This window comes from Scyliorhinus torazame, chromosome 5 (genome assembly GCF_047496885.1).
Source record: "Scyliorhinus torazame isolate Kashiwa2021f chromosome 5, sScyTor2.1, whole genome shotgun sequence".
Classification (NCBI taxonomy): domain Eukaryota; kingdom Metazoa; phylum Chordata; class Chondrichthyes; order Carcharhiniformes; family Scyliorhinidae; genus Scyliorhinus; species Scyliorhinus torazame.
In genome coordinates, this window is record NC_092711.1 from 66,757,165 (window position 1) to 66,770,821 (window position 13,657).

At 43.4% G+C, this 13,657-nt stretch overlaps 1 protein-coding gene across 1 annotated transcript in view; it reads left to right on the plus strand.

Moving 5' to 3' along the window:
- Positions 1-13,657, plus strand: part of LOC140422596 (uncharacterized) — a 44,431-nt gene that overhangs the window by 557 nt on the left and 30,217 nt on the right. The window contains exon 2 of the mRNA XM_072507605.1: positions 408-1,407. Coding sequence (XP_072363706.1) covers positions 652-1,407 — 756 coding nt within the window. The 5' untranslated portion in view covers positions 408-651. The remainder of the gene's footprint in view (positions 1-407; positions 1,408-13,657) is intronic.

Sequence of the window (13,657 nt, forward strand, 5' to 3'; positions counted from 1 at the left end):
AGATCTGCTCCTGATCTGTTTAAAACACCAATTTGTAGATCCAGATTGGAGCCCTATGGGGGGAGAATGTAGGGCTTCCTCTGGCTGCTCGCCTCTCTTCCGTGGTCTTGTCCATGTTCAGGTGGCCCTGGAACGGAAACATGAGGTGTCCTCCAGTACACTTGACACCTTCCACAATGGTTGGTACCTCAGGGTGCAGAGTGCTTCTGAGACACTGAAAACAACATTCTGGTTTAGTTAAAAAGTTTTCCTTGTTTTTGTTGTGATTTTGCCTTCTTTTACTTTGATTGGCCAACATATTTGGGGAAATAAGAGAGAGAAGAATATTCCATTGAAATTAGAATTATTTGTTCTGAATTTCTATCTTGGGCAGACAGTGATACTGACACAGTCAACTCCTTTTACAGGGGATTGGAAGGAGAGGATGTCACACATTCACGATGAGTTGAAGATCACCAGCCGTTGATGTAGGAAAGGATCTGAAACATCAGTGTGACTGGAAAAGCACCGAGACCCACACCGACACACACCCGAGTGAGAGAAACTATTACACAACCTGAAAAACCATCACATCATTCACAGCGGGGAGACACTGTACAATTATTCTTTGTGTCAACGAGGCTTTAACTGATTATCCAATCCAGTGACACCATGGTGAAACCGTGGAAATGTGGGGACTGTGGGAAGGGTTTCAGCTCCCCATCTGCAGTGGAAACTCATAAACACAGTCACACTGGAGATAAGTTGTTCACTTGCTCCAACTGTGGAAAGGAATTCACTCAGTCATCCAGCCTAATGACACACCAGCAAGTTCACACTGGAAAGAAACCATACGATTGCTCTCAGTGTGGGAAGAGCTTCCGGTGTTCATCCCACCTCACTGAACATCTACGGGTTCACACTGGGGAGAGACCATTCCACTGCTCTGAGTGCGGGCAGAGATTCACTTGTTCTTCCCACCTCATTCTACACAAGCGTGTCCACACTGGTGAGAGGCCATATGTCTGCTCTGTGTGTGGGAAAGGATTTATTAGATCATCACATCTTCTTAGACACCAGCGTGTTCACACTGAAGAGAAGGCATTCACCTGCACTGAGTGTGGGAAGAGTTTCACTAATTTACCTAATTTTCAGAATCACCAGCGAATTCACAATGGAGAGAAACCCTTTACCTGTGCTGAGTGTGGGAAGGGATTCGCTGCAAAATCGCAGCTTAGGACACATACACTTGTTCACACCGATGAGAGACCATTTCAATGTTCTGACTGTGAGAAGAGCTTTAAAAGCAGAAGGGAGTTGATGAACCACCAGCGAATCCATTCGGGGGAGAAGCCGTTCACTTGCCCCGTGTGTGGCAGAGGATTCACTCAGCCATCCGCTCGTCTGAGTCACCAGAGAGTTCACATGTGATTACAGGGATTGGATTCCTACACCCAGGAATGAACCATGTTCATTCTGACAGTTCAGATTTATTTCCATTGATGTTAAACTCCAGCCCAGTTAATGGGATTATCAGAATGGACATGAATTGCATTAAACACAGTGTGGGAGTCCTTGATTTCTCTAAGATAAGAGAAGACTGATTGATGTCCTGTTACCGACTGTTCCATTGTTGGGTCTTTTCTCCTTTGTTAATGGAACACTTGGATTTATGTAGCACCGCTCAAAACTTCCAGGATGTCCCAAAGTGCTTTACAGACACTGAGGTTCTTTTGAAGTATAGTCACTGTTGTAATGTGGGAAATGCAGCAGCCAGATTGTGTACAACAGGCTCCTACAATCACAAATAAGAATGCTGGAAATACTCAGCAGGTCAGGCAGCATCTGTGAAGCAAGAAAGTGAGTTCAAAACAGAACTATGATTATGACCAGATTATCTGTTCAGTGCTCATCACCGAGGGCTTTATATTGAGCAGTTCATTCGAGAGAACTTCCTTTGAAATATCATCAAAGGAACTTTTACATCTAGCTGCAAGAGCAGATGGGGTTATAGTGGAAGGTTTCCTCTGAAAGACAGTGCAGTATTCCCTCAGTACAGTGCTGTATTCCCTCTGTACAGTGCTGTATTCCCTCTGTACAGTGCTGTATTCCCTCAGTACAGTGCTGTAGATCCCCAAATTTCTTTCTCTGTCAGTCTGGCCTCAATAAAAGTTGAGATGGATTCGCACGTAAAAAGAAGTTATTTATTTAGCTTGCAAGCTTGATTCATTTCATAGAAATATAGGAGACATCCAGTTTCCTATATCCCAGAAAGCGAATGAACAAAGAAACAAAGGGATCTCTGCAAATCAATTCAAATGGTATCAAGTTTCACATACTCGACGGACATAGGTCAGCCTATGTCCCTCCTGACCTGTTCGATCTATTCTGATTGGCTCACTTCCAATCCCTTTCTCTGGCCCCTATCAATGCAGCATCACTCTCATAGACACACCTCTTCCTGCTTTTTCCATGCGGTCTCAAACCCCTTTGTCCCTAACTGCCAGAATCAAAGTGGCTTATTTCTACATTACATAAACTAGTATCTCTAAAGTAACTATTTTATATCACATTCGTCATTCCCTCCTTTTATCATTCCATGATAACCGAACTATCCAATCCATAGCTACGGTTCCTCATCTAAAAAGATCTGTCGCTGCATTTCCAATTCCTGTCTTAGCCCCCTTCATCTGCCTCACCCTCATGGATTTTAACAGTTAAAAATTTTTTTCCGGTGATTGGGGCGGTGATCTGATCTAGTGCACCCCGCATTCTACCCATCACACATTTAAGGATGGCCAGGCCCACAAAGATGCAGCCGATAGCTACCACTAGATACATGGCCATATTTATCAACCAGTCCGTCCATCCTCCAAATCCCCAGTTACCCCAAGAGCCAGGATCCTGCATCCCGTCCAAGTGATCCCGTATGCGATCCATAAATTTAGTAATGTTAGCGGTCAAGTCCTGAACACCCATGATACACTTGCCCTGTACTATGGCGCATACCCCACCCTCACGGGCCAGAAGATAGTCAAGAGCATGCCGGTTCTGCATTGCAAACAACCGTAGCTGAGACAACTCCTTAGTTATTGCCCCGAGGGCTCCCAAGGTTTCATTTCCCAAGATGGTAAGGCCGCAAATAAAATAATTCCGATCACTAACAGCCAAGGAACCCCCCACACCTCCCAATGTCAATACGCTCAGAATGCCCCACCCGGCTGAGTGGCCCCGGTTGGGTGCAAGAACCTGAGGTTTTTTCCAGTTCTCGCAAAATTCAGCAGAGACTGCCCGGCGTGCTAACTGATTATGCAGGTTCCACGCCGAAGGGCAGGGGACTGTGGTAGGGACTAGAGTCCCTATAGCAATTCGGCGGGGAAATGGGGGTGACAAAACGTTGGTCGCCGAACCATTAAATAAAAAGTAGTATCCTTGTTCCGTGTGGAGACTAGCATCACAATCAGCATATCGGTTGCGTAAGGACCTCCCAGTAGCCCAGTTTATCCAACTTTGAAATGCCCATTCGGGCCGCCCAGCAATGCGGAAAGCCCTAGTCCCAACAGTGATATGAGAGACATTCGCCCAGCCACAGAGGAGCTGGAGGCCGGCGTTCAATGGAACGCAAGTGGTGTTGTAACAAACGCATTGGCCAGACGCCTGGGTGATATGGCACCTCCTGTCCGTACAGGTGGGAAACAGACATGTTATATTTGTGTCCACCTCTACCAGCAAACAGCCATATCCTTCACTGCTGAAGCAATTCTCGTACGACCGGGAATCCCTATTGGGAGTGAAGTGGCTAGGTATGTACGCCCTCCACCGTCGCAGCCTATCGTACTGTGAATGGGAATTATCCCGAGGAAGGGGAAGGCAAATAGCCGGTGGTGCTGAATCCGGATCGTAAGGAAGAGTGACTTGCTCGGGCAATGGCTCGGAATGCTGACAATGAACCACCGTTTGGGGAGTGCCCCAAAGCGGTGAAACAGAAAATAACCTAGACACCGCTGCGGGGTTTGGGTAGCAGACAACCCGTCCCTGGCCATACAGACGGTGGTAAATCTGGTAGAAGAGATTCATACTACCCGGGTTTTCCTCAGTTTGGCCTTTTAATTATCTTGTGTATCTCCCAGTAACCTACGTTCTAGCTGTACTTCCCTTCTCATACGTCCCGTCCTCTCTCTAGTCCCTTTCTCTTTCTCATGGTCTCTTCCTACACTCTTCTGACAGCCTGATTTTACCTTTATTGTACCACTTTTAACACATCCAAAATCAAATTTACATGTATTCCAAAAACAAGGCAATGTCCATATAATGTTCCCTTCCCATCGCCGGGACCGGTGCAGCTGCTTCATGACTCCTGCATTCTCCTTAACTTTGATGACCTTCCATGAGTCGATACCATGTCCTCGTATATGGGGGCAGCGAAGAACATCACCTTTGCATAGGTGATGTATCCTTGTAGATTGGTTGGGGCTACACAGATACATAATATTCCCCTTTTCCATGTCCATCGCCAATAACACGCCAAGCGAAGTGAGGCCAAATATCAGACAGACGATGCGTTCCACTCCATCATGCTCCACACCTGTAAAATAGCACTGGAGAAGGGAGGCAGGTTAGTATCCGACCTTTTACAGTAGTGGAGATGGACTCAATTTACAGTGATGTAGGTGGAACCAAGCACTTCGCCCCTCCACTTTAACTGCTGTGGGGGTGGTAAGGAGAACTTGGAAGGGCCCGTCCCATCGCGGCTCCGACCCCTTCCTAGTCCAATTTTTGACCATGACATAACTACCGGGCTGGACTGAAAGTGAGCTAGGTACTGGGGCAATGGCTGGTGAGCCGCGCTGACTTGGCCATGGAGTTCCTTGAGCACTTGCGTAAGGGCTAGAACATAGGTGGTCATTTCTTCAGTCATCTTATGAAACTGAACCCGTCTGGGAACCTGCAGGCTCCAAGGAGTTCTAAGAGGCCTGCCATAAAGAATCTCGGCGGGAGAGAGCCGGGCTGGTCCCGCAGGTGTAACCCGCAGCTGGAAGAGGGCAACGGGGAGCAACTTAAGCCATGTCAGTCCCGTGTCTGCTCTTAATTTAGCCAATTTAGTTTTGAGGGTCTGATTGTGTCTCTCAACCAACCCGGCCGCCTGCGGTCTGTAAGCACAGTGTAACTGCTGGCGTATGCCCAACTGGGAGCAAAACTCCTTGTTAATTTGTCCAATAAAATGAGGCCCATTATCAGAACTTAACTGAGCTGGTATACCGTACCGGGGAATGATTTCCCTCATCAAGACTTTAACCACAGTAGCAGCTTTACTATAGATAGTCGGATACGCCTCGACCCATCTGCTGAACACATCCACAATGACCAAAACATATTTGTAACATTGACACCTTTCCAACTCAATGTAATCCATTTGGAGCGTCTCAAAGGGACCACTGGGCAACGGGGTTTGCCCCTTCCCACAAGGGATACCTTTTCCGGTGTTATATTGCTGACAAATCAAACACCGATTACTGATACTTTGGGCCAACCCCTGCATTTTAGGGTGCCACCAAGTGTCCAGCAACAAATCACTAGTCCCTCGAGCCCCACAATGAGTTGCAAAGTGTACACATTCAATGACCCATAAAGCCAGCACATCAGACATACAAGTCTGATGTGCAGGCGTGGTCCATAAAGAGGAAACAGAATCATATGTACAACCTAACCGTTTCCACATTTGTTTATCACTCTCAGGAGCGTCCTCCTGTAACCTTATGACGTCTTGGATGGTTGGCATTGGCTTGTCAGAAGCAGACATATTCATAGTAGATCGTTTAGTCTGACTTAACATTTTAGGCACCATCACTTGCTGAATTTGTGCGGCTGTGCGCGCTGCACGATCTGCTCGTTCATTACCAACGTCAACTGGGGTTGTACCATTCATGTGGGCAGCGCATTTAATAACGGAAATCTGCGCGGGCATAAGGAGGGCCTGCAGTAGGTCATTAACTAAACCCCGGTGGGATATTTGACCACACATAATCATGTCAGGTTGTTCTGACGAAATGTCACTCAAATCGCCCCTTATTGTGGTAGTTTCCTGAATCAAGGCTCAACAGTCGTGGCCAGGTGCGTCTTCATGGACAGGGGGACCACTAAGAAAACAGGCTGGATTGATAGTGGTACAGTATTTAAATGTCAGACGTGGATTGTTCAAAAGGTATATCTCATACCTATTCTGACGAGCTGCGGTAAGGTGCTGACCATTCGCCCCATATCCCTGGCATGGTACTGGTCATGGACCTGACGTGTAATATGAGTGCTTACCGAAGCTGACTGTGGCCATAAATGTGGTGATATTGTAACAAAATCGGCTGTACCTTCTTTTCCCGTGACTGTGGCTGTAACCTTGACTGGCCATTCGGTCTCAAGTAATGGCCGGTATTTGTCCTCCAACTCCCTGTTTCGTCCAGTCCTGTCATAGGCCAGGGTAACGTGATGCAGTGACTGTTCAACGTCTAACGTCCACCACTGGGGGGGTGATAGAAATATAGCACTGTTGTCTCATCCTCCTCTTCGCTGATCCACCCACCCAAAGTCACTATATTGGGGCTCCTGCTGGTAAACTACCATTTCTGCCGCTTGTTGGGGTCGCAGATCATCCTTTTTCATTACATACTCAGTCTTAACCTTTGTAACTGAGCCTCCTTCTTGGCCTACACCCTCCTTCCAGTAAAATCTGACTGCCCTTGCCATCTGGGAAGGGTCGTTCTCTGTCCAATTCATGTTATTACATTTCACAGCAGTAACCACAGAAGGTGGTAGGCAATGCATTAACATAGCACAGTATTGAGGGGAATTCTGACCATTTTGATACAGCAAATCGCCTGACTGCCCCCGGTGGATTTCATTAAAATGCTCCAGGAATTCCTCTGGCTCTTCAATCTTCTTCGGTTTTAGGTCTAAGATAACAGAAAGGTTTATGGGCCTTTGAAATGTGCTATTCAACGCATTCAAGATCTGTGTCCTTCTTTTCTCTATTTGCTCTCTTTTTTTTTAAACTTAAAAATGTTTGAAAATTCAAATTGAATTACTGCAACTTGCAAGCTTAGCTCTGATCTCAACTCAGAACTAAATTTACAATTTGCTTAACACAAACTTGTATAACATTTACAACTTAATTATTTCTTTATCTTAACAATTTTTCTTTTAACAAGTTTTTTTTTCTTTTACATACACATAAGTATTAGCAAAATCAACTATCATCTCCAGATTGACACTTTTTAAAATGGTGTCCATGATCTTCTTTAAATTTCTATTAATCTCCAGATAAAATGAGATAAACCTTATTTCAAGTAAGTAAAATTTAAGATTCTGGCAATTTCAATCAATTGCTTTCGAAAATAATAACTTTTATCAAAGAGGTGGAGAAACCCACTGGTTTCCTTTAATTAATTCAAAACGTAACTTTGCTGGTGTTCACTGACTCAAAGGAAAGGTATCCGATTACACTACGGCTGCTGCTGTTATCTCAAAGCCTGAGTGAGAAGCACTGTCTGTTTTCAACTCCGCCTGCTGCTGTTAACCCTTTGAGAGACTTCTGCTTCAACCAATATGCAGCATTCCTCACAATCTCAACTAGACCTCGGAACTTTACAGTCCAAGGAGACAATTTTAGCTTAATCAACTATATATTTAAAACACTCACACATAGAGTTGAACCATCTTCAGATTTAAAAACAGTTATACTGGACTGAACCTTCATTAATGAAGTCACATCAGCCTCTGAACCCATATAATAGACTGAACCTTCATTAATGAAGTCACATCAGCCTCTGAACCCATATAATAGACTGAACCTTCATCAATGAAGTCACATCAGCCTCTGAACCCTTATAATAGACTGAACCTTCATCAATGAAGTCACATCAGCCTCTGAACCCTTATAATAGACTGAACCTTCATTAATGAAGTCCCATCAGCCCAAAACCCTAACCCAAGCCGAAACAACAATATGAAATCCCATCAATTAAAGTGCTAATCCCCAGACTGACCTGTGATTTCGTCGAGGCGGTCTTTCTGTGCCAACCGCGAGTGACCAGACTAATCAGACGATAAGAAGAGGGGAACAATCAATGCGCGGTCGTTTTCCAGTTCTACATTGAGGGCCCTTTGTTCCCCATCCTCCTGTTCATAATCAGTCTAATTCTGATTTCGCAGTTGGATCAGGATCGCCCTGAGAAATCCCGGTTTTCGGCACCAAATGTAGATCCCCAAATTTCTTTCTCTGTCAGTCTGGCCTCAATAAAAGTTGAGATGGATTCGCACGTAAAAAGAAGTTATTTATTTAGCTTGCAAGCTTGATTCATTTCATAGAAATATAGGAGACATCCAGTTTCCTATATCCCAGAAAGCGAATGAACAAAGAAACAAAGGGATCTCTGCAAATCAATTCAAATGGTATCAAGTTTCACATACTCGACGGACATAGGTCAGCCTATGTCCCTCCTGACCTGTTCGATCTATTCTGATTGGCTCACTTCCAATCCCTTTCTCTGGCCCCTATCAATGCAGCATCACTCTCATAGACACACCTCTTCCTGCTTTTTCCATGCGGTCTCAAACCCCTTTGTCCCTAACTGCCAGAATCAAAGTGGCTTATTTCTACATTACATTAACTAGTATCTCTAAAGGAACTATTTTATATCACATTCGTCAGTGCTGTATTCCCTCAGTACAGCATCGGAATACCAGCCGGATTTTATGGTCAGGTTTCTGGAGCTGAAATTGAACCCACATCATCCTGACTCAGATGGGAACATAACCACTGAACAATAACACCTCATCGTTAACTCGAGATTATTTCCGCTCTCTCATCCTTGGTTGCTCTCCTGAACACATTAATCCATTGGGCTCTCGGACAAATCCAAGTGGATTCAACAGGTTTCCCGGGTTCGTGCTGATGCTACAGCAAGAGATCGAGAAGGTTTTTATTTCTGAATTCAAGAACTGGCATCAAGTATCACAACATGGTGACAATTTGAACTCAAGGCTTTGCCTTTCAGAGACTTTGGCCTTAACCATTCAGGCCATTTGTTACTTTCTGAGAGAAAGAGCTTGAGATGGGAGAGATGGAACTTGCCTCCAAACCAATTGCCAAGACTCCTGATTCTGATGTAAAAATACCATTTATAACCAGCAAGTCAGAGTAATTGTTGCCAAAATTGATAAAGTAAAATTGTAGCTTTGCTATTTCAAACTTCTAAATGGAAATTTACCTGAAGCTGAGGGGGATTATCAAATATTCAGAACAAAACCTGATGACAAACGGTCTGGGTGGTTCCCGGGAATCGGAAAAGAAGGTTTCCTTTTGGGAAATAAATTGAAGATTAAGAAAACCCGCCAGCCCCACAATACTGCAAATTGAATTTGAAATAATTTTGAAAATAAAAACATCTAAACTGTTGATACCTGGAATCAAATTGGAAAGTCTGATTCCTGCTTTAAAGGTAGTAGGAGTACTGGACAGTAATGTTTCTCTCAGCCTCATGAATGAGATATCTAATGGGATATGTAAAATTGTATAAGAGGAAGTGATTGAGCACAGAATAAAGTTAAGGAAAAATAACTCCACTAAATGGGAATTGGAATACCTCACTGTGGGTGTAGTTCAGTGGAATATATCGAGGTGGTATTGATGTATATTTTAATGAAAGGAAAGTGTAGATGAGACTAATAAATTGATGGCTCTCTTGGAGATGTTTGCATCGTTCAAAGAGAATTGCATTTGATAAACTGGCCACTGCCGAGACATTGAAGCATTCAGGGGGAGATGAGCAAAGATATTTACAGACACATATAAGTGGGACTAGGCAGTAAGTTTCAGTAGAAATTATTCATTTTCAGGTGAGGTACATTTTATATTTACTGAAGTAAGCTAATAAGATCAAGGAAGCCATTTTGAAACTAACATTTAAATGAAAAGGGCATTTTGTATTCGGCAATTGATCTATTGTATTAGTCAATGATGTGTATTAATTATTCACTAGTCAGAAACAAATTATTAATTAAGTAGTGTGCCTCAGTTGATTTTAATTGAAGATTTAATAATCTGGAAGTGGTTGTGTTAAAAGACTTGGTTGTACCTAAAACTGTAAGCCTGTTTTAAATTCTATATTACAGCTTCTGTGAGAAGGAATGTATGATCTGATATGATGGTTAGCAACGAGTCTTCATACCCTCGGTAACCTTATTTGTAACTGGAAGGTCACACAATGATGGGAGGGATACATTAAACATTCCCATTGTATCCTGATCTGCGACATTTACCCAAATGGTTAAAAAAACAATCAAATTGATTCAGGTATGAAATTGACCAACCATTGAGTTCTAATCAGTTTATTCAAACTGAGGTAAGAGCGACTGAGGGATTTAAAACCCGAGGAGAAGGTCTGTTGCCAGCCAAGTACTGGAATCCCCAAAGCAAGATTCCCATCAAGAGCTGTTGTCAAAGAAGGGGTACAAGAGGGATTATGTTTTTACAGCCTGATCAACCAAGAGAAATGGTAAAAGTCTGTTTTGTATCGATCAGTTTACCCTTTTCCTTCTGTATCGCTATGTATCTTTATTTTAAATAAATTAATTTCAATTTTCCATCTGAAATTCCTGATTTCCTAACGTTAAGTCTTGTTCAAACTAAAACAATTGAGTGAACTATTTACAAACACTGGTGGATTGGTTGATTGCAATGAGACTTAAACAATTCTATGTTTTAATATGAGATAACCTGAAAGTCTCTGAATTGTCTGCATTGGATGGAGCCCTTGTAGCCTCATGTGAGGATATTGGTGTGAGTGTGCAGCTGTGATTTGTCAAATGTAAAATAACTTATTCAGAAATGCTTTGTGTAATTCACTGAAGAATGAATCCCAGACATGTTCAAACTGTGTCCTAGGCCAAACTAGTTTCAGCTGATGCTTCATCAATGACCGTACTCCCATGATAAGGTCAGAAGTGGGGATGCTCGCTGATGACTGCACAATGTTCACCATTTGCGACTCCTCAGTTACTGAAGCGTCCATGGCCAAATGCAGCGAGATAATATCTAGGTTTATACAGACAAGTGGTAAGTTGCATTTGTGCCACACAAGTGCCAGACTATGATCATCTCCAACAAGAGAGGATCTAACAATTGCCCCTTGACATTCAATAGCATTACCATCATTGAATCCCTCGCTGTCAACATCCTGGGGGTTACCATTGACCAGAAACCAAACTGGACTAGCCATAAATGGTGTCTACAAGAGCAGATCAAAGGCAAGAATCCTGCGGCGAGTAACTCACCTCCTGACTCCCTAAAACCTGTGCACTATCTAAAAGACACAAATCAGGAATGTAATGGAATACTCCCCACTTGTCTGGATGGGTGCAGATCCAACAACACTCAAGAAGGACAAAGTAACCCACTTGATTGGCAACCTATCCACAAACATTCACTCCCTTTACCACATATGAAAAATGGCAGGTGTGTGTACTTTCTACAAGATGCACTGCAGTAACTCACCAAGGCTCCTTAGGCAGCACCTTCTAAACTCAGGATCACCACCATCTAGAAGCAGAATGGCAGCAGATACCTGGGAACACTGCCACCTCCAGGTTCCCCTCCAAATCACTAACCATTAGTTAGTGATTAGTTAGACTAGAAGGACTTGTGGTTCATAAGGAGGAGGTGTTAACAATTCTGGAAAGGGTGAAAATAGATAGGTCCCCTGGGCCGGATGGGATTTATCCTAGGATTCTCTGGGAAGCTAGGGAAGAGATTGCTGAGCCTTTGGCTTTGATCTTTAAGTCATCTTTGTCACCAGGAATAGTGCCAGAAGACTGGAGGATAGCAAATGTCCCCTTGTTCAAGAAGGGGAGTAGAGACAACCCCGGTAACTATAGACCAGTGAGCCTTACTTCTGTTGTGGGCAAAATCTTGGAAAGGTTTATAAGACATAGGATGTATAATCATCTGGAAAGGAATAATTTGATTAGACATAGTCTCAGAGCTTATAAAAAGCTGGATTAACCAAAATTCACTGTGAGAAATGTTGGGGAATGCAGGATTTAGTGAGAGGAAGGAACTGAAGGAGATCAATATTAGTAGAAAAATAGTGTTGGGGAAAATGATGGGATTGAAGGCTGATAAATCCCCAGGGCCTAATAATCTGCATCGCCAAGTAATTAAGGAGGTGGCTCTAGAAATAGTGGATGTATTGGTGGTCATCTTCCAGGATTCTATAGTCTCTGGAACAGTTCCTGCGGATTGGAGGGTGGCTGATGTAACTCCACTATTTAAAAAGAGAGCTAGAGAGAAAACGGAATTATAGACCAGTAAGCCTGACATCGGTAGTGGGGAAAATTCTAGAATCCATTATCAAGATTTTATAGCTCAGCGCTTAGAAAGCAGTGTCAGGATCGGACAGAGTCAGCATGGATTTATGAAGGGAAAATCATGCTTGACAAATCTACTGGAATTTTGAGGATGTAACTGGTGGAATTGACGAGGGAGAGCCAGTGGATGTGGTGCATTTGGACTTTCAGATGGCTTTTGGCAAAGTCCTCCTTAGGAGATGAGCTTTTACAATTGAAGCACATGGAATTAGGAGTAGTGTATTGGTATGGATAGAAAACTGGTTGGCAGACAGGAAACAGAATGGGAATTAACAGGTCTTTTTCAAATTGGTAGGCAGTGACTATCACAGGGATTGCTGATCAAACCCCAGCTATTTACAATATATATAAATGATTTAGATGAGGAAACAAAATGTAATATCTGCAAAATTACAGATGACATCAAGTTGTGTGGGAGGGTGAGCTATGAGGAGGGTGCAGAGATCCTTCAGTGTGATTTGGACAAGTTGAGTGAGTGGGCAAATGAATGGCAGATGTAATTATACAGGGCCTTGGTGAGGCAACAACTGGAATATTGTGTGCAGTTTTGGTCTCCTTATCTTTATTCTTCCTCGAGGGGGAGTGCAGCGAAGGTTTACCAGACCAAATCCCGGGATGGCAGGACTGATGTATGAGGAGAGATTGAATCAATTAAGATTTTATTCTCTGAAGTTAGAAGAATGAGAGGGGATCTCATAGAAACCTATAAAATTCTAACAGGATTGGACAGGGTAGTTGCAGGAAGGATGTTCCGATGGTGGGTGTGTCCACAACCAGGGGTCACAGTCTGAGGATATGAGGGTAGCCCATTTAGGACAGAGATGAGGAGAAATATCTTCATCCAGAGAGTGGTGAGCCTGTGGAATTCGTTGGCACAGAAAGTAGTTGAGGCCAATTATGTAGAATGTATGTTTATGTAGAATGTATGTTTTCAAGAAGCAGTTAGATACAGCACTTAGGGCGAAGGGGATCAAAGAATATTAGCGGGGGGGGGGGGGGGGGGGGAGGCAGGATCAAGCGATTGAGTTGGATGATCAGCCATGATCATAATGAATGGTGGAGCAGGCTCAAAAGGGCCGAATGGCCTCCCCCTGCTATTTTCTGTGTGAGAAGTCAATACGGATGTTTTCTATTCATAATAGTGAGATCTGCAAGAAAGTTGTTGTATAATCTAAAATAGTTTAAAAATAATTAATATTATTGAAATCTTATGAAGAAATATCTCACTGCAGCTTGCTGGTGAAAAACATAAGACATGCTG